This window comes from Dromiciops gliroides, chromosome 3 (assembly GCF_019393635.1).
Source record: "Dromiciops gliroides isolate mDroGli1 chromosome 3, mDroGli1.pri, whole genome shotgun sequence".
Classification (NCBI taxonomy): Eukaryota; Metazoa; Chordata; class Mammalia; order Microbiotheria; family Microbiotheriidae; genus Dromiciops; species Dromiciops gliroides.
In genome coordinates this window covers 536,694,746-536,716,704 of record NC_057863.1, presented here as the reverse complement: position 1 = coordinate 536,716,704, position 21,959 = coordinate 536,694,746, and the positions used below count along the sequence as shown (strand labels likewise).

The 21,959-nt window shown below is 37.5% G+C and overlaps 1 protein-coding gene across 6 annotated transcripts in view; it reads left to right on the top strand.

Annotated features, from left to right (window-relative positions):
• Positions 1–21,959, top strand: part of LOC122750868 (ubiquitin carboxyl-terminal hydrolase 28) — a 70,962-nt gene that overhangs the window by 36,344 nt on the left and 12,659 nt on the right. For all 6 annotated transcript variants that reach the window (XM_043997709.1, XM_043997712.1, XM_043997711.1 and 3 more), the window contains exons 4-16: positions 3,638–3,743; positions 4,310–4,469; positions 5,920–6,006; positions 6,751–6,888; positions 8,256–8,329; positions 9,339–9,415; positions 9,844–9,992; positions 12,364–12,491; positions 12,928–13,023; positions 14,178–14,336; positions 17,422–17,645; positions 19,675–19,745; positions 21,118–21,346. In XM_043997709.1, the coding sequence (XP_043853644.1) occupies positions 3,638–3,743; positions 4,310–4,469; positions 5,920–6,006; positions 6,751–6,888; positions 8,256–8,329; positions 9,339–9,415; positions 9,844–9,992; positions 12,364–12,491; positions 12,928–13,023; positions 14,178–14,336; positions 17,422–17,645; positions 19,675–19,745; positions 21,118–21,346 (1,698 nt within the window). The remainder of the gene's footprint in view (positions 1–3,637; positions 3,744–4,309; positions 4,470–5,919; positions 6,007–6,750; positions 6,889–8,255; positions 8,330–9,338; positions 9,416–9,843; positions 9,993–12,363; positions 12,492–12,927; positions 13,024–14,177; positions 14,337–17,421; positions 17,646–19,674; positions 19,746–21,117; positions 21,347–21,959) is intronic.

Here is a 21,959-nt window from a genome sequence, read left to right as displayed (position 1 = left end):
TATACAAAATGACTAATATGTTAATGTTTTACATAATCTCACAGGTAAAACCCACATCTGATTGCTTACTGCCTCAGGGATGGATGGGAGAGGAGGAAAGGAAGGAAGGATAAAATTTGGAACTCAAAACTAAATAAAAATGTTTATTATTTTAAAAATAAATAGAAATAATGAGGAGGAAAACAAAACTTTTAAAAAGCTAAAAAAAAAATTCTACTTGATTTAATCTATAGACTGGGGCTTAAAATGTTCACTCTTGACCCCTTTTTGCCTGAGAAATTTTTATGCAACCCCGGGTTTAAAGGTACATAAAATAAGTATACATCACTTAACCTCCATTGCCCTGCAAAAAAAAAAAAGTATACAGATCAAACATTTACTGTCGAATGTTTTAAAATCCCCACAATTGAGTTACTGAACCCATAGAGGGTTGAGACCCATGGTTTGAGAAACTTTGCTATAGACAGTAGGAACAGGGAGCCCTATAAGCAGTTCAAGGGTCATACACATATAGCCTGAAATTCTCTTGTGTCCTGAGACTACAAGAATGGAGAGCTTACCTGACAAAGTCCTGAGGTGGGGCTTGGAAGTACCTGAGAATTTTAGTGGTAGCTTCTAGGTCTAGAGTGATTGTGACTGTGGTCCCTCGGAATTTGAACTATTTCTTTCTGGATACTTGTAGTATTTATTTAATTGATGCTAGAACTCTGGATTTTGGTTGTGACATCCTTGAGACTCTTTATTTTGGGGTTTCTTTCAGGAGGTGATTGTTGAATTCTTTCTGTCTTCACTTTGACCTCTGGTTAATGGATAATGGACAGTTTTTGTTTATAATTAATGATTTCTCAAAATGGTTTATTTCTTGAAATATGTGTCCAGGCTTTTTTTTCAATCTTGTTTCTCAGAAGGTCCTTAAATTATTACTGTTTGATCACTTTTCCAGATGTCTGTATGTGTGATATATAAAACATCTTAAATTTCCTTTAATTTAAAAATAATTATGTTATAATATTTTTTGATATCCCATGGTTTATTTGATCTATTCTTGTTTTTAGGGAGTTCATTTCTTGGGTAAGGCTTACCACTTTCTCTTCTAAGCTACTTAGTGTCCTTCCAATTCTTTCCTCCAGATCTTTTGTTTCATTTTTTTAATCTCCTGTTTCATTTCTTGTGGGAAACTCACTATTTCCCTCGAGTCACTACTTGTAGATTTTACATGGATTTTCTTCCTATTTGGGTGATCTCTATGTTTGCAGTAATTTTTGATACCCTCCAGTGACTCCAACTTTAGTTCCTGAATTGGAACTTTGTGTAAATCCTGCCTAATGTGCTTTTGTGGAGAGATGATGAAGCTGCTTACCTGCCCTGGATCACCTGGGTTGCTGTGTTGACTTCAGCTTCCAGGGGTTAGCTCTCATTGGATCTTTGGGCTTCAGGGTGCCAGATATTCAGGACCCTTTTAAAATGTTGTTATCCCAGTACATTCTTTTTGTTAGTGTGAACATTTATCCCTAGCCTCAGTTCATTCTGAGCTTTTAGCACTACTTATACTGTTCTTATAGGACCATGCCACACTTTGATAGAAGTCACAGTGTGCTCTTAATTTTGTCTTCTCTGCAGATATTTTATAAATTGAAGTTGATTGGTTAGTTTTGTATGTATCCATGCCAATTTCTTTAGAAAACTCAGGATTATAATATCATTAGAGAGCTTCTAGTCCAAATCCTTTCATTTTACAGATGAGGAAAAGGAGGTCCAGAATTGTTCAAAGTTATACAGGTAGTAATTATCAGAGATGAGATTTGAACACAGGTCCTCTTACTCTATAGCCAGTGATATTTTGTCTCCATATTGTGTTTCCTTACCATTTCCTTTTTGTCTTAACTATCCCCCTTACTTCTTTTTTTTTTTTTTGGTGAGGCTATTGGGGTTAAGTGACTTGCCCAGGGTCACACAGCTACTAAGTGTTAAATGTCTGAGGCCGGATTTGAACTCAGGTCCTCCTGAATCCAGGGCCACTGCTCTATCTACTGCACCACCTAGCTGCCCCCTATTCCCCTCACTTCTTAATCAAAAGTGTTTCTTTTTGTAATTCCAGAATTTCTTTCTTGAGTTCTTCTCATCCCTCCTGGGCTTACATTTTCTGTAGAATTTTAGGCCACATTTTGAGAAGGCTATTTATAAGCCAGAGCGTCTAAAGAAGGGTGATGAGGTTAGTAAAGGGCTTTGAGCTCCTGTAATACAAGTATCAGTTAAAGGAACTACGGATTCTTTGCCTGGAGGGAAAAAGAAGACAGGGTGACATGATAACTGTCTTTTAAGTATTTGAAGGGCTATCCTCTTGGGAAGATGGATTAAACTTATTCTGCTTGGCCTCAGAGGACAGAACCTAGAGGTAGTAAATGGAAATTGTAGAGAGGCAGATGGAGGTCTGCTATAAAGGACATTTTCCAACAAATATTATACAAAAATAGAATGGATTGCTTAGGAAGGGAATGGTGTGGATTCCTCTTCACTAAAAGTCTTTGAGAAAAGGCTGAATGGACCTGGTACAAGTTGGACTAGATGATCTTTAAGGTCCCTTACAACTGGAGTTATTTGATTCAGAGTACAGTATGTGGGAGAGATAATAAGTAAAAAGGTTATGGTTTAGGGGGCAGCTAGGTGGCGCAGTGGATAAAGCACTGGCCTTGGATTCAGGAGTACCCGAGTTCAAATCCAGCCCCAGACACTTGACACTTAACTAGCTGTGTGACCCTGGGCAAGTCACTTAACCCTCATTGCCCTGCAAAAATTTTTTAAAAAAGAACCAAAAAAAAGGTTATGGTTTAAAATGGGAAGACTGAAATTATACATAATATATAAGGTAGGTTTTATTTTATAACGTGTAAAGTTTTATTGTGACACTTTTGTTAGAAGCTGATGCACTTCTTTCTCAGGAGAGCATTCCTCTTGTAGTAGGGCAGCTCTATGCATGCTCTGTTACCACTATTTGTGTTAGGTCTATTATAAACAATACTGAATCCTGTAGTTAGGAGCCTGATTCCTAACACATCATGCCAGGTATAGAAATTCAAATCATGATCTTGGAGGATACCCATCATCATGATTTATCTTCCTGATTTTCCTTTTTTGGGGGGGAGGATATAGTTTTTGTGAATTGAACCTCTAGGTAGTTTTTTTTCTTTTAGCAGCCAAAAATATGGTTAGTGTTCAAAAGGAGGTTGGGAAACTTGGAGCATTGTACTCTTAATGTACCCACAAATCCACAGAGATTTTTAGCTGATGTTCAAATTAAGCCAGACAGAGGAAATTTAACTTGCAGATATGAGGAATATTTTTGACTCTTTGGAACGACAATATGAAGGAGGTGGTATATTCATCTACAGTCCCACAGCTTGTTGCTTCTGGGAACTGTTTAAAGTTACCTATAAAAAGTTGCCTATAAATTATTCATTCGCCTCTCTGTTCTACCTGGTGTGATAATAACTCAGTATAGCCCATCCACTGTATACTTGGAGATTCTATATTTGGAATGTATGAATGTCTATAATTTTCTTCTTCTAGTTCAAATGAACATGATGTACTTTATGCAAACGTACAAAGAAACCAAGTTATGTTTTTGTTTGTTTTACAGAAGTAACAGATCCAACACATGATAATAAAGATGATCTTCAGGCAGCCATTGCTTTGAGTCTGCTAGAGTCGCCAAAAATTCAAACTGATGGAAGGGATCACAACAGGTCATTGAATTAATAGACATTTTAGAATCCCCTGTTAGTATGAATTATCAAAGGCAACAATGAGACAATGTATTTAAAATAAATATTATTTATTTCCAGATATTATCAGAACAATTTCAGCTTCATCCAGGAAAATGGTTTGAGGAACCTCTTTTGTGCTAATGATCCCTTCTGATAACCTCAAATTCTTTTCTCTAATAATCACCAAATAATCCTGTGTTTTAGGTCAAGACTGTGATGGACTATATTCGAATCAATTATCTTAATTCCCATCAGTCAGTGAATCCTTTGAGTTTTTTTGTAAATTAAGAATATGTGTGTATGTGTAAAACCTGTTACTTGATTTTTAAAAGCAAGGATATGAATTCATTTCATGTAACTAGTGAGTCTATAGTTCTTTTGAACTTAGATCTCTTTACAAAAGGTCACTGAAATTTACCACATGATTGACAAATGAAATAAGGTATATAAAGCCATTTATAAACTCTAAAACTATATAAATGGCAATTACTATTTTACCAAGTTTAACTCTTGATTTTGTGTGTATATATTTTGGAACAACACAGGTCTCATGAAGCAACTACTGTTGAAAATAAGCGTTCAAAGAGGAAGCGTTGTGAAGTCTGGGGAGAAAATTCCAACCCCAATGACTGGAGGAGAGTGGATGGTTGGCCCGTTGGACTGAAAAATGTTGGCAATACCTGTTGGTTTAGTGCTGTCATACAGGTAGAGTAGTCTCTATTTTTGTAGCAAATCTGGTGCATATAATCTGTATCACCAAACTTAAATGTGAAAAATTTATGTTTAAACTTAAAATTTTGATCTAAAATGATTAGCAAGTCTTTTTCATGTGTCACTGGATTTTGGTGAAATTGGTTTCTTTTGGGAGTTTAGGTGCCCAGATATCCTAGGAACTAAATCAGATAAAGATAAAAATCTCTAAGAAGATAATATGAGTTATATTAGTTTGTTTTTTATAATTATACCTCCAGGATCAGAAATAATGTCAGAATTCTTTCTTAATTTCAAGTGGATTTAGAAAGGATTCAACTAAATTCTTTTTGCTATAGCTTCTCATGCTACCAGTGTGACCATAGGCAAATGACTTAACCTGTCTGGTCCTCAGTTTTCTCTAAAATGGGGATGGACTAGGTGGCATCAGAGGCCTCCTTTCCAGCTCTAAATACTTCCAGCATAGAATTTTGTAGATCAGATTATGGTTGGTAAGTTGTTAGCAATATGAAATTTTAACAGATCAACTTAATGATTGATGACTTATTTACTGTGTGAGATCTTAGTTTTCTTTGGCATCTATTTTCTGTAGTGTCACTTGAGAGGGCTCTATTCAGGCTAAACTGAACTTCAAGTTCTCTGAGAGTATATCTGCAAAGATAAAGATGCTCCACTTATTTCAGATTTAGAATCTGTTTCTGCCTACTTTCTTCAGGTGGCTAGCAGTCTTGGGGAAGAATGAACCATTCAAGTGCCTATGCGCTCTCTCCCCTTTCCCTGGCTACCATGTAAGCTCCTTAAAGGGCAAACACTGGGGGGCAGCTAGATGGCGCAGTGGGTAAAGCACCGGCCCTAAATTTAGGAGTACCTGAGTTCAAATCTGGCCTCAGACACTTGATAGTTACTAGCTGTGTGACCCTGGGCAAGTCACTTAACCCCCATTGCCTGTAAAAAAAAAAAAAAGGGCAAACTCTGTATTTAATTTTATGGCCTCAGAGCTCAGCACAGTACTGAGGTCTTTAAGACCTTGAAGAGGTCCAGCAGCCCTGATCTTTTAAAGGGACATTCTCCTCAGTTAATGAATAGAAGGTATAGAATTCTTAATAAACAGTATTTAATTGAATAGTTTAACAGTATACTCACATATAATGAATTCTTATTGAATGTTAATGAACAGAATGTTTCTCTTTTAAAGAGTATATGGGGGCGGCTAGGTGGCGCAGTGGATAAAACACCGGCCCTGGATTCAGGAGTACCTGAGTTCAAATCCGGCCTCAGACACTTGACACTTACTAGCTGTGTGACCCCTGGCAAGTCACTTAACCCCCATTGCCCTGTAAAAAAAAAAAAAAAGAGTATATGGAATGTAAATGTATACATATGTGAGGAATTTTTAAAAATAGATTTTGAAGTGAAATTTATAAGCCATACTTTTTTTTCCTAGTCTCTGTTTCAACTATCTGAATTTCGAAGGCTTGTTCTTGGCTACAGTCTTCCACAAAATATACTTGAAAATTGCAGAAGCCACACAGTAAGTTTGTACCAAGTGATTTCCATAATTAGTGACTGAGTTCCTTTCAGCTTGAAGGGTTTAAGCTTTTGGCTTTTTTCAGTGTTCTGTCTCTGATCATATTCGATTTGTCCCAGCCATTGTTTTCCTCTCTGAGTGGGAAGTTTTCTTCTCTTGTGACATAAAACAGATTTTTTAAATTTATGTAGGATTTTAAATTTAAGTGAAGAATTATGGGATGTTAAGGGAAGAATTCAAAGAATGCTAGTTGAGAGAGTCACCTTGTCACCACTAGCTTCTGTGTCTGTTTGCCTTTGGGACTCAATGAATAGAATATTTAGAAACATTTGTTCTATTTTGGGACATGCCTCAGTGAGACTTCAGTAGGTGTTCAACCCAAATTCTCCAGAGGCCTGGACATTCTTGGAACAGAGAATAATCTATTCTTATCAGAGCAATGAGCCTTCAGCCAGGGTCTGATGCCTCTGAAGATTTCTCCTGGTTATGTATTTCCCTGACCAGCTGCAGAGAATGATCATATGGTTGGTCCTCAGCCAAGACTGTCACTCCCACTTAGACCTCACTAAGTTTAGTAGTAATCACACAGGTCTTGATGGTCTCTGTTCTATAGTTCAGAGCCTGGTTCTTTCCTGAATTGGATTGGATATAGTTTAGGTGTAGTGGTCACTGACACTTTTTCTTTTGAAACACTTAATTCCCTACATCAAGTGATGATAACTATCTTGTATGTTGTGTTTCCCACAGGAAAAAAGAAATATTGTATTTATGCAGGAGCTTCAGTATTTGTTTGCTCTAATGATGGGATCAAATCGTAAATTTGTAGACCCTTCAGCAGCCCTGGATCTCTTAAAGGGGGCATTCCGATCAGCTGATGAACAACAGGTACAAAAGAAATTTTTTTTGCCCCAAAACATCCCCATAAAAGAGTCCTTTTGGTTATTCTTTGTTGAAGTTTCACTGACTTTGCTTTATTCTAAGGATCAGCCTCTGCTTTAGCTTTGAAAAATGGGTGTTTAATACGGGTGTTTTTGTGGCTTATGTACAGTCTTAAAGCATAGGCAATATCAAGGAAGAAGAAGAAAAAGGGTTTTGGAGAGTGGAGAAGAAGAAGGGTGGTAAAAATAGGCAAGGAGAAAAATGCAAGTGCCATGGTCAATCAGTCAACAAGTATTTATTGTGTGCTCCACACTGTGCTAAGCATTGGGTATGCAAGACAGAATAAACCACTTCCTACTCCTAGTGAGCTTACATGCCAAGTAAATATAGTTAATAAGGGCATGCTCGTATTCATAGATTTATATTTGTGTGTGTGTGTGTGTGTGTGTGTGTGTGTGTTGTGTTGTATTTTTATTTATTTTGTAAAACATTTCCCAACACATTTTAAAGTGGTTCTTTTGGCATTCTGCAGTTCTATGATCCATAGACTGCACATTCGACATCTCCAAAAACTACATTTACATGTATTTATTTCAAGAAAGTTTAATTACATTAGACAGTATAATTCCCTTTTGAGGTTTGATCCGACAACCTCACATTCTTTGATTAGACTAAGATTATGTTTTAGACCTGCCTCTGTAACTAACTAGTTTTATAACCCTGGATAAATCATTCAATCTCCCTTGTTTCCTACTCTATAAAATAAGGAGTTTAGAATAAAATGCTGTTTTTGAAAGTTGAGACTGTGGCATGGTTCAAGTGGTGTATGGTTAAGTAATTAGAGAGGGGAAAGTTGGGTCTAATTTTTCCCTCCTCATAATCCCATAAAGGCTAATCATGGGCTTGTCTCCAACACAACCCCACCTACCCTTCACCCATTACATTCCAAAACCTTCCCTCCTCTACTCCTTCCAGTCTTCTACTCAAGCTTTCAACTTTCTCCCATCGAAGCTGGAAGCTAAATAGATTTATATATTTACACATATAACACACACAATAGTTAAATCCATGGTACTGTGGAAAGGGAGGGCACTAGCATTTGAAGGGGAATCAGGAAAGCCTGTGTTTGACCTGCCTTTTAAGGGAAGAAAGGGATTCAGGGAGGCAAAGGTGAAGACAGAACATGTTCTATGCATGGGGCGTCAACCAGTGCAAAGACACAGAGATTGAGTGTTGTGAATGAAAAACAGAAGCATTCGTGTTCTGGTCTACATAGTAAGAATTTTCTGCTACTTGTTGGGTAAAAGGAAGTTTTTTATTCTACTTAAACATAAGCATGTATCTAATGTTCATGCTGTTCTTGCCTCTTACAGCAAGATGTTAGTGAGTTCACCCACAAGCTCCTAGATTGGCTGGAGGATGCATTCCAGCTTGCTGTTAATGTCAAGTGAGTATTAAGAATTTGACTTTCCTATCTCTTTCTTTCATCCCTAGCACATCCCCTTAGAGAATTTCAAACTTTTATGAATTAGGATATCTTTTTTTTTTTTTTAAGTGAGGCAATTAGGGTTAAGTGACTTGCCCAGGGTCACACAGCTAGTAAGTGTTAAGTGTCTGAGGTCGAATTTGAACTCAGGTACTCCTGACTCCAGGGCCGGTGCTCTATCCACTGCGCCACCTAGCTGCCCCGAATTAGGATATCTTAAAAACATATCCTGGCTGCTTTCTTGGAGAAATAAATAATTTTCACCAAATCATAGATATTTTACTACCCACACAGATTCATTGAGAGTCCCAATTAGATTTTTGCCTTTCCTCTTCTCTCAGAGATGATAGCTCTATCCCAAGTCTGCAATTCTTTGACTTGATAGTCCCTGGCTACTGCTTTAGAACAGGCACCACCTGTGTTGCACACAGATTAATGTATGTGTGAACATAGTAGCATTAATTGTAGATGAAGACATTAATTTAGTCTCTGAGAAAGTGGTAAAACTTTCTCTTAATATGTGACCATTTTGAAGTTACTCCTGTTTGCTGTGAATGGGCAACGTTAGCCATTTCCATTTTGACAGAAATGAAATTTGTGATGAATAACAGATGTTCCTTGTATTATCCAGGTAATAGGAAATTTATCCCTAAAATCCTTTGATTCACTAGGTTAAAATATCTATGTATTATAGAAGCAGCCTTACAAATAGCCATTTATCCAAAGCCAGTAACAATTTAAGTGAGGCAAGTAGGAAGGAGTCTGGTTTTCATTTTGTATCCTGTGTGCAGGCCATTGGGGTAGAAGACACTTGTGGAAAAGGCTTCACAAAAGTGTTCTATTATTTGTTTTAGAACATATGTAGCTCTTTTGGGGTTGGTAGAAGTTAAATAACTTCCACCTTTGAATAATGGGAGGGCTTGATGTTATGGACCATATGATGCAGAATTCTCTACCTTTTTGAAAGCAGCAGTCCCAGGAACAAATCCGAAAACCCAATGGTGCAGCTTTTCTATGGCACTTTCCTGACTGAAGGGGTTCATGAAGGTAAATGCTGTGTTCTGATTGGTTGTCCCTTCTGGATCTCTGATTTCTGATCTGGTATATATTATTGGAGGTTCTAGGTGGAATTATCTGGTTAAGCACATCTTTCCTTTTATTATAGTTTTTGTTCTTTTTATTTCTTTAATATTGCATCCTCAGAATTTTAGTCCTATACAAAGCCACACTCTTCTGGGAATGACAGCTTTATAAGGACCTTCTGCTTTGGGAAAATTGTTAATGTCTTCCACTTTGGGGCTTACTTAAACTGCATGTTTGCTACAAAACATTAAGTGACTTCTACTTCCTGATTTCACCAGAAACTGTTCCAATTCTAGGAAGATACTGTACAATAGAGTTTTGGGGACCAGAAGGCAGATGGTGGAGGTAGGGTGGTGTGGTGTTGTTTTTTTTCATGCCAAATTTTCTTCTAGGTAAAACATTTTGCAACAATGAAACCTTTGGCCAGTATCCTCTTCAGGTAAACGGTTATCGGAACTTAGATGAATGTTTGGAAGGAGCCATGGTGGAGGGAGAAATTGAGATGCTTCCTCCTGATCATTCAGTGAAGTATGGACAAGAGGTTAGTTTGATGTTTTCATTTGCTTTGCAAAGGATAAAGTGCCAGTTAAATAAAACTGAGGTCTTTGGCAGAGGACTCTTTCACATCACTTAATAAAATGTATTAATATACTTGATACTTAACAGTGTTTGAGCAAAATTCATTTATTTGAGCCAGTGATCCTGAATATTTTTGGTAGAGAAATTGCTTACTATAATTGAGAGATTCTTTAGCCATTTGAAAATCATTTACTATATCTCATGCTTTCAGTGTGATCCAGTCTTTTTTCTTTCAAAGCTTACTTATACCTAAGTAGGTGGAACCTATTGCCTCCATTTTTTTGGATGGTAAAAAAGTATAGAGGTTAATTATTTAATATGCCATTTAAAATATTTTTCCTATCACATTTTTTTAATATCAAATTCTCTGGCCTCTACTTTTTAGCATTTTTTTTTAGATGATGGGGAATGAGAGGTTGGGGGATGGGAGATTGGGGCAGGGGAGAAGCTTGAGTTAAGTAGAAGATCAAAAATCTTTTTGTTTTTTTGTGGGGCAATGAGGGTTAAGTGATTTACCCAGGGTCACACAGCTAGTGAGTGTCAAGTGTCTGAGGTCAGATTTGAACTCAGGTCCTCCTGAATCCAGGGCTGGTGCTTCATCTACTACCTAGCTGCTACCTAGCTGCCCCTGAGATCACAAATCTTGTATTGCCAGTACTGAATGGCACTGTTCATTTATTTAGTTATAGTATTGAAGAGTCAAAATTAGTTACCGTAGGAAAGAAAAGGAAGCTTTTTGGACATAATATAGGAAAACCCACAAGGAAGCCTTAATGAAACATTTATAGAACAAGATTAGAAATGAAAAGTCATTCCTAGGACACCTGGAGCTTATACTTCCCTAGATTTTCAGAAAAATGTCTCTCAATTCCTGATGAAGACCCATCATTCTAAAATGCTTTTTGGCTTATACCAAAGCTTCATAAACTGTGGGTTGATACCTCATATGAGGTCACGTGAGGGTCATGAAAAATTTGACAACAGTAAAAGATGCTCCATATCCATACCTATATATCTGGGGTTGTGTAAACATTTCTCAGCTGAAAAGGGGTCACAAGTGGAAAAAGTTTAAGAAGACCTGGCTTATACCATCAGTAGAATCTTTATGTCCTTAGGAGCAATTGGAAATAATGTTCTTAAGAAAGTTAGCTATCTGCAGACCTGTCATTCAAGGATGAGTCTACCCTTAAATGACTGAAAAATTGTTCTGTATGCTTAAGTTTAGTTCTATGGTGATTAAAGAATGCCTAAATTCAATGCTTTGCTTAAGGACAAGGTATCTCAAGGGAGAACAGTAACTTTTTGCACAGTTATTAACAGATATGTTTATCCAAGTTAAAGTTGTGACTTGCTACATAGTACATTAAATAGAAATTCTTTTTTTATACTTTTGAATTCCAAATTCTATCTCTCCTTCCCTCCTTCCTCTCCCCCACTCCCTAAGGCAGCAAGCAATCAGATATATGCTATACGTGTGTAATTATGTAAAACATTACCATATTGGTCATTTTGTACAAGAAAACTCGAATAAAAGAAAAAAATGAAAGAGTGAAAAATAGCATGCTTCAGTCTGTGTTCAGTCAATAGCAGTTCTTTCTTTGGAGGTGGATAGTGTGCTTCATCATTAGTCCTTTGGGATTGTCTTGGGTCATTCACTAAATACTTTTTAATAATTTTAATAAATTGTCTCTCACTACCACTATCAGATAGCACTGTAGGAATTTAAATAATTGCCAGAAACTTGAACAGTGAGAAATTATAATTGAACTATACTTGTTTTTCACATCACATTCCCAATATTTCCTTCTTCTTCCTATTGCGAGACAATGACTTCCATTTATATCAGTGTTTGAATGCCTGCTGCTTTACAAACTAGCCTTAGCTACTTGGTATGCATCCATTATCTTGGCACGAGTCCATGCCAGTTCACCCATCCTTACTTATATTGTAGTAAATGATAAATTACATAAAATGGAACTTACTGTAAATTCTTTATTTTGTGAAATATTTAACTAACTTCAATCAAGTGAGCTTCATTATAAGAGACCATTTCCTTGAATGTTTTCTTATTCTTTTTTTTTTTTTAAAGTGAGGCAATTGCAGTTAAGTGACTTGCCCAGGGTCACACAGCTAGTAAGTGTTAAGTGTCTGAGGCCGGATTTGAACTCAGGTATTCCTGTCTCCAGGGCCGATGCTCTATCCACTGCACCACCTAGCTGCCCCTCCTTGGATGTTTTAAAGAAGAAAGTTTTGGGAGGCATAATTGTTAAATCTGAGCAGTGTTCTTTTCTGAAATTCATTTTTCTTTTCCTTTTAACTTCTGTTTCTGACAGCGATGGTTTACAAAGCTACCTCCAGTACTGACCTTTGAACTCTCCAGATTTGAATTCAATCAGTCCCTTGGTCAACCAGAGAAAATTCACAATAAGCTGGAATTTCCTCAGATTATTTATATGGATAGGTAAGGCTCTCCATTTGTTTGTCATTTACTGTGTTGCAGACTGCCTTTGTGTTGAATTCCAGCTATAGAGATAAGTATGACTTCTCTTTTTCCTTTTTTTTTTTTTTTGGTGAGTCAATTGGGGTTAAGTGACTTGCCCAGGGTCACACAGCTAGTAAGTGTTAAGTGTCTGAGGCCAGATTTGAACTCAGGTTCTACTGTACCACCTAGCTGCCCCTGATAAGTATACTTTAAATGAAGGGTTCTCAATGCATTTGGGAGGGGGAAAAAAGGCAGGTAAATGTGGAAGCCAGGTAGCATGTGTATGTACTCAAAATACTAATTTTGTTCTTTTTATTTCCCAAAAAGAATTGCTACTTAGTGGAATTTTAAAATATCATATGAAGCATTATGTGGGATTATTATTCTCTTAAATTATATATGATAATCATCATAGGTATATGTATAGCAGCAAAGAACTTATTCGAACTAAGAGAGAACACATTCGGAAGTTGAAAGAGGAAGTTAAAGTTCTGCAGCAAAAATTGGAAAGGTAAGTCATCTGCAGCTTAGAACTCAAGAATGTAAACACTCTAAATGATAAAAATTGGAATAAATATTATTCACAAATTGTTAGGGTCCATTACCAGGCTTATTTTAGAGAATTTTTTTGCGTTGCTACATAGCATCAGAAATAGCTCCTAGCCATGTTAAATGTACTTTTCCCTTCACCCCTCTATTAATAAGCTTGAGAATTTTAAAGTGTGGTTTAAAATTTCACAGAGGACAAAAAAAGTTAAAGCAGAATTGCATGTCTTAACTCCATTGTTTTTATAAAATAGTGAAAAAATTATAAATAAACATATCTCAGAGCTAGAATGCATCTTAGACGTCATTAGAGGGAATCTAAACCCTATCCCTTTTATTTTGCAGGTGAGGAAAATGAGTGTCAGAGAGGATCAGTGATTAGCCTAAAGTCACACAAAAAGTTAGTGGCAGAGCTGGAAATAGAACCCAAGTCTGCTAATTTCTTTACTGCTACTTTTATAAGCAAGGCATTAGATCAAGACAGCTGGACCATCCCATGCCATATCTACCTATTCCCATCTCATAGCTGTCAAACCCTGAAATTTGCTGACTAAATAACAGTCAGGATTTGCTATTGGAATGAAAAGTTATAAATATTAGAAAGAGTGAATGAGACTGAAAAAAATCCTTCAAATTAAGATACAATCTTAACTATTTTGCATAGTGTTGAGTTATTATTGGCACTGCCAGATCGTTGCATTGTTTCTGTAGGCCAGCTTCATTGTTTTGCCTTTCCTGGCAGCTCTAATGAATTCTTTATTTCCCTTTGAGATATTTAGATCATGCGCATCAGGCTAGAACTACTTTGTGGCATACTGGCAATATGGGGCAGCTGACATTAGACTTAGGGAGTAGGAGCCCAGTTGAAGTACTCTGAATTTCTGAATTCATCATGAGGTACAAAAAAATTGTGTTGGTTATCATGATCTTGTACTTCAGAATAGCTTTCTATCTGGATGCTGCAGAATTTTCCCAGGCTTCTACCTGTGTCCTCCAGATATTCATTCTGCTTTGGTGTGACCCTTTCTATTAGGTCTCCACAGCAATGATCCTGGATTTGTCTTAGAAAACACAGCAGCAATTTTGACCCTCAGAGCACATGTTTGTGTTGTTTCCTAGGTATGTGAAGTATGGCTCTGGCCCAGCTCGATTGCCCCTTCCAGACATGTTGCAGTATGTCCTTGAGTTTGCCAGCACCAAGCCTGCTGAGGAATCACCTCCCTCTGGCCAAGCCTCATCTCTCCACTGCCCCATTTCTGACCTGACAGCCAAGAAGAGGTAATTGGGTTTTTTTGTGCTAGAGTGGGGTATTATGCCATTGAATAATTCAGAAGCTGACACATGGGCAGCTGAACAGAACTCAAGGCTTGGAGTTCCAAAGCTGCTGCATGTCCTCAATTCTATTATTCTAATGGTCTAATATTCTAATGGGCTAAAATTCTAGCTTGTCTGTCTAAAATATCCAATGAGTGTTCGCCAATAAATTATAAGCTTTAGCAAGAGTTAGACTTTTAAGCATTTATTAAGGAGAATAAGAATTTGGTAAAGAGAGAAGGAAAGGCCTAGATTCCTATCTATTAAAGGGAGAGCACATTTCTAGCTCCGCTCTCCACCAGAGTCCAAAGGAAAGAGAGCAAGACAGAGCGTTAGTCCCTTCCTTCTTCCTCTCACTAACCAACGTCACTTCCTGATGCCAAAGAAAAGACTCCTGGTCTTGCCCTCAAAGACCTTCGCTGCATGGGCGGAACTCTTCTACAGTAAATCTCCAGCAGGTGGCGTCATTCCAATCGTTACATCATGTGGCCAAGACCCTGAGCCATGTGCCACCTCCTGGCATCCACCCGTGTGGGGTGAGGGTCAAATGAGATGAGATTTTGAGTGCCATATGAATGTCTAGAAAAGATGGAGGGAGGCAGCTACTTACTCCCATGGAGTGGCTGGCTGACCTTCTGCCACTTGGGTTATCTGAGTCTATTTCTCCATCTATGAAATGTTGGAGAAATTATTGACCTGGTCGTTCTCAGAAGGATTGTTGTGAGGACCCAAAGAAATAATGAATGGGAAGGGATCAATGGGAGTGCAGGGTGTAAAGAATAAGCATTTACCTAGCACTTACTTTGTGCCAGACACTTAACAAATATTATCTCATTTGGTCCTCACAACAACTCCAGGAGGTAGGTGCTATTATTATACCCATTTTATGGTTGAGGAAACACAGGCAGGCAGAGGTTGACTGACTCACCCCAGGTTACACAGCTAATGGAGGCTAGATTTGAACTCAGGACTTCCTGACTCCATGCGCACTGTGCTAACTAGCTGCCTCTTTCTTAGATATAGTATAGGAGTTGGCAAACATTTTTTGAAAGGACCAGATAGTAAATATTTTAGGCTTTTCAGGTTAAAAGGCAAAATCAAGGTTATTATGAAGATACTTGTATATGGAGGTACTTGTGTAGGTACGAGAGAAAACTAATTTCCCCATATTTTTATTGATGAAATCCAAAATATAGTAATAATAAGTGAGTGTGATTTTTAAAAAAAAAATACAGATCTATTAATGAGATGAATGGAATTTGGTGGGAGGGGTGGTGGTGGAATAACATTTCACTTATTTGGGGTTCAATGTTGGTATTCCTGAGCATCAAAATCAATTGCAAATAATCATCCATTAATGCTGATCTTGTAATGAAACAACATTTATTTCATCTTTAAAAATGTCTTTTCACACAGATATGTATTGCCATATACTGATATAAGTCTATGAGAATATAATTTTAGTTGAATCCATTAATTACTTAGAATTCTATTTCTAATTGTTTTATAATTCTATTTACATTCTTCTCTTAGTCTGAAAAACAGTGCTAGAACTGTTCAAGCTTGGAAAATATACCTGCTACAAATTTATATGGGAATGGAGATCTTGCTTATTTTAACTTTTGTCAGGATGGGAAGTGTCAAGCAGCTTGATCTTACTTCTCATTCAGACTATTAGTTGTTGGTGCCAAATTGACTTTACTTTGGTACAAGTTTCAAATATAAGCACTATTTTGCCTTATAATTTTAGGATGAGTTTGTTAAGAAACCTTCTCAGATCTGCAGCAAAAGCTAATTTCCAAAGCTATTCAGTGTTCATAGAATTTAAGGCAGTTCTCATACAGAGAATTTCAGTCTGAGCCCTGAGTGCAGAGAGTTGTAATAAACCTTTTTTTTTCTTCTTGTTTTGATATAATTAGTACACACTGATAATTTATATATATATATATATATATACATACATATAAAACAATTTTTATCATTTGTAATTTTTTTTAAGTTTTGACTTTCAAATTATGTGCCTCTTTATTGAGAAGGCAAGCAGTCTGATATAGGTTATCTGTGGGCAGTCATGTGAAATATTTCCATATCAAAAACAAAAGTAAAAAATAGTATGCTTGAATCTGTATTCAGACGCTATCAGTTCTTTCTCTGAGGCGGATAGCATTTTTCATCATGAGTCCTTTGGGGTTGTCTTAGATCATTGTATTGCTGAGAAGAGTTAAGTCATTCACAGTTGTTCATCATATAGTATTTCTGTTACTGTTTGCGTTCTTTTCCTGGTTCTTCTCTTCACTCTGTTTTAGTTCATGTGAGTCTTTCCAGGTTTTTCAGAAAGCATCCTGCTTGCCATTTCTTATAGCACAAGCATATTCCATTACATCATATATCACAACTTGTTCAGCCATTTTCCAATTGATGGTCATCCCCTCCATTTCCAATTCTTAGCCTTTGGTAGTATTTCTTATTTTTTCTTATTTATTTATTTATTTTTGTGGGGCAATGGGGGTTAAGTGACTTGCCCAGGGTCACACAGCTAGTAAGTGTCAAGTGTCTGAGGCCGGATTTGAATTCAGGAACTCCTGAATTCAGGGCTGGTGCTTTATCCACTGCGCCACCTAGCTGCCCCGGTAGTATTTCTTAATGCTCAAGCTAAATGAAATTATATTCTGTAGCCAGATTTTGATGGCAACCCCCAGCAGTAATGAGAAGCTATATTTTTTGGGTATCTGTAAATTTCTGTTACTTTTGGACAACAGTGAATAACGACCAGATTGTTAAGGGAAATTTGATCAGCTTCTGATCCTGTGTTGGGTAAATACTTCAATGTTTAAGCCTCTATCTAATTTGGTCTGAAAGAAGAGTCTCCTTTGGAAAGATGGTTCTTAGAAACTTTCCAGTTGGTTCTCTCAATATTCCATGAAGTAGTTAGTTTCAATAGAAAAGGGAAGCTCCAATGCTACCATCTGAGTAACTTAGTCTTAGTTCAGAACTATTCCTTGGAAAGGAATAATTTACTGGAAGTCTGATCTTTTTTTTTCCCCTTTAGTATTAGAGCAGAAGAATATTCTGGCAAAGTTGAAGTTCCTCCATCCTCTTTGGAAAAAGATAATTTACTACAAACTGATCTGATAAATAAACCATTTACATCTTCCCGACCTTCATCTAAAATGCCTGAGCACCCAGCTCCACGAACAATCACTGAAGAGGAAATGAACTTTCTTAAGACCTGTCTTCAAAGGTGGAGGAGTGAGATTGAACAAGATATACAAGGTTTAATGTTTTGCATCTTGTTAAGCAGTTACTTTTTACTGTTTTAAATTTTTTTAAGTTAGGTTAGAAGAAGATAATTGGGGGTCTTCCATCTAAGATAGACTTCTTATCTATGCCATTGTCTTTACTGCATAATTTTTATTGTCATAACTACACCTAACCCCTCTTATTCTGCAGTTTCTTTCTAGATTTAGTATATTTTAAATAAGAATTTTTAAAGTTAAACAACTTAAGTTATTCAAAGATGTTTTCTCTCTGCATTTTAAGTTGGGCTGGTTTTTATTTTGTACTTTGATTGTGAAATCTCTCAAATTGTTTTAAAAAAGGTCTCATTCAAAAATGTCTCCCAGATTTGTAATGATACTTGATCACCTCGAGATTCAGGGAGATTTCCAGTCAGTGGAAGCAATATAGGCAGAACCTAGTTAGATAGCAAGCATTTATTAAGTTCCTACTATGTGCCAGGTACTTTGTTAAGCAGTGGGGATACAAAAAGGGGTAAAAGACAGTTCCTGATCTGGAACTTACAATCTAATGGGGAGACAACTTGCAAATAGTTATGGGCAAATAAGATATACAGGATAAATTGGAGATAATCAGCAGAAGGAAGGCACTAGCGTAAAATGGGATTTAGAAAGGCTTCTTTAAGGAGGCAAGATTTTTAGTTAAGACTTGAAGGAAGCCAAGGAAATCAGAAGGTAGAAGTGAGGAGAAAATTCCAGAAATGCAGAACACCCAGTAAAAACACCCAGAATCGGGGCAGCTAGGTGGCACAGTGGCTAGAGCACTGGCCCTGGATTCAGGAGGACCCGAGTTCAAATCCAGCCTCAGACACTTGACACTTACTAGCTGTGTGACCCTGGGCAAGTCACTTAACCCCAATTGCCTCACCAAAAAAACCCCACCCAGAATCTGGAGATGGGGTGTCTAGCATAAGTATCAGCAAGAGGGCCAGTGTCACTGGATCTCAGAGTATGTAAAAGGGAGTAAGGACTAAGAAAACTAGAAAGGTAGGAAGGGCCCAAATGTTAAAGATCTTTAAAAGCCACATAGAGAATTTTATATTAAATCCTGGAGGTAAAAGGAAATCACTGGAATTTATAAACTAAGGAGGGTAACATGGTCAGACTTGTACTTTAGGAAGATCAGTTTGACAAACCAAGTGGAAGATGGACTGAAATGGGAAGAGACTTGATTCAGAGAGATTAGCCAGGAGGCTAGTCCAGGTGTGAGGTGAAGAGGGCCTGTACCAAAGTGCTGGGAGTTTCAGAGGAAAGAAGGGGGCAGATAGGAGAAATGTTATGAAAGTAGAAACGACAGGATTGGACAATTGATTGGATGGGGTTAAGAGAGTTGAGAGACAGCCAGGAGGGAAGGATGACCCTTGGTTACAGGGAGGATGGTGGCATCCTCAATAGAAAATATGAAGTGAGGAAGACGGGAAGGGTTAGGGGTGGGGGAGAAAGATGGGTTTAGTTTTTTGACGGGTTGAGTTGAAGATGTCTATGAGGCATTCAGTTCAAGATATCCAATGAGCAGTTGAAGATGTAAGACCAGCAATCAGAAGAGAAGTTGGGACTGGAGAGAGAGATGTCAGAATCAACTGAATGGATAGGATAGTTGAAACCATGTGAACTGCTGAGGTCACCAAGTGAAATAGTATACAGGAGGCAGAGAAGATGGTCCAGTATAGAGTCTTGGGTATCACCCATGGTTAGTGACTGTAACCTGGATGAAGATCCCATGAAGGAGACTGAGAAAATCAGATAGGTGGAAGAGAACCAGTTTGAAAGAAAAGAGGGTGATCAACAGCCCGTAGAGAGGTCTGAAAAGATGAGGATTGACAAAAGGCCATTGGTTTTGTCAATTAAGAGACCATGGGTAACTTTGGGAGAGCAGTTTGGGTGGAAAAAACCCAGATTATGGATAACTAACCACTGTCTTCATAGAAAAAAATGATGCAATTGATATGAGATGGAATGAACGATTTTTTACCTTGTGTGTTGAATTATGTCTTTTATTTCAATAGATCTAAAGAACTGCATTGCAAATACTACCCACACCATTGAGCAAATGTACTCTGATCCCCTTCTTCACCAGGTAGGATAAGACTAAATGAAATAATAAGACTATGTGAGAACTTGGTGCATTTGGCAGCTACAAAAAGATTTATTAATGTGTTTCTTATTTGTAAGTGTATGTTTCAAAATTGATATCAGTTCAATCATATGGTATTAATCTAAAACACATAAAGGATTGCTGGCAAGCATTATATACTTTGACTTCTCTCATGAAATGAGACCTCAAGTAAAATTCATTTTAAAAGACTGTCATAACTACATTTTGTTTTCACCACTTTATTCACTACCTTTAAAGTATTAGCTTACAATCTGGACATGGAAGGGGAAAAAACCCTTCCTTTCCCCCCCCCACCCCTATATTTTTTTCTGTTAAAGGAATACTTCTCCTACCGGGGAACTTAGTAGTGTTTGCAGAGCTTGTATGGCTTTAGACGTGAGTACATGTGTTTAGGGATATCCATTTTCACTTTTCCCACAGATAGTTCTTCACACTATATTAATGACTCCTTAAATTTGGCAATTCATTGAATCACTAGAATGAAACTTCATTTGGTTCTCTGTTAATCTCTTTAAACACTTGGCCTTAGCATGATTATACTTACCTAAATATATGAAAAGATGAGTAATTTTACCAGTGTGCATATACTCTCTGCACTGACATGTTTTTAATGCATAGTTTAATGATTTGATCTGCCAGAAATACTAGTTACTTGATAGCCAGCCTTTGTGCCTTTCTAAACCCAATTATGCTGATCTTTAAACAACAGACCTACTGAGTCTACACTTAAACTCTAGGTAGGTAGGACCTTGGGAGCTCACAGTGCCCTGACATCATCTTCCAATAATTCCAGGTCACTCCCCTAACATGACAAAGGATTAGTGGAGGGCTTCAGTGAAGGAGCATTACTGTAGTCCCACAGATTGTAAGGATTCTATGCTGTTTGAATGTGAGGGTTTTCCCCTCTACTGCAGAAGAAATTCAGAGCTTGGATAGTTGACTTAGAATGAAGTATAATAACCTGAGCCCTGGCAACCTGAAAAAGAGGGACAGGATCAAGACAGCAACTGAATTTGCTATGTGTCTCTTCTCAGGAGTTTTCCTAGAATGTCCTGTGTTCTGAGAATAAAGGCCAAAGTTCACAGTAATTAATAGCAGTAGACAGATCTAAGTTAGATCTTCCATTTTGGATATTCCAGGAGAATAGACTATTTTGTTTTGTCGTTGCTTCTGTTGTTTTTAGCCAAGAAGATAGGTAAATGTGACTTCTGTGTTGAAACATTAAGGAACGTGTCTAGCAACTAGGAATGTCTCTTTGGATGTGAATAATCTTGCCAAAAGACTATGAAGTATCTGCCTAAAATTACCCAGAAGTCTGTCTTTTGCTTTTCAGGTGCCTTATCGCTTGCATGCAGTTCTGGTTCATGAAGGACAAGCAAATGCTGGACATTACTGGGCCTACATCTATAATCGCCCCCGAAATATTTGGCTCAAGTACAATGACATCTCTGTGACTGAATCTTCCTGGGAAGAACTTGAGAGGGACTCCTATGGAGGCCTGAGAAATGTTAGTGCTTACTGCCTGATGTACATTAATGACAAGCTGCCCCACTTCACTGCAGGTAACTAATGCCTGTCAGCAAATTGCAGTAAGTTGTGTTGCCTAGGGGAAGGGAACAGGCTTGGCCTGTGGTCTCCTTTACTGCACTATCTGACAAAGTCTTATTGTGATGAACATTTCACTTTTAAGATCACAAGAGATATTTGTTTTCCTACATGTGCTAGGAACTTATCATATACTGTACATATGTGGGGACTATTTTGCTTAAGCTTCATATTGGCCTTTCTGTATAAAAACAATGTGAAGGGTGGTGATGATGGGCACTGACAGAAATCAACGGGTCTTAGTAATCACAATTACAGAAAAAAGACAAAAAGAGCTACTGATAAGAAGTATTATCTAAATAACTCCTCACATCTGTTAGTGTATTAAATGAAGTCAGCAGCCATTTATTAAATGCCTACTATGTGCCAGACATTGTGCTAAACACTTCAGAAGTGAAAAGGAATCCTGCTCTAAAGGAGCTCAGTCATGCAAATCACTGTGTACAAAAGTTCTATAGAAGATAAATTGGAGATCAACAGAGGGATGCACTGGTATTAAGGAAGATTGGAAAAGACTTCATGTAGAAAATGGGAATTCAGCTGAGCCTTGAAAGGAAGCCAGAGGGCCCA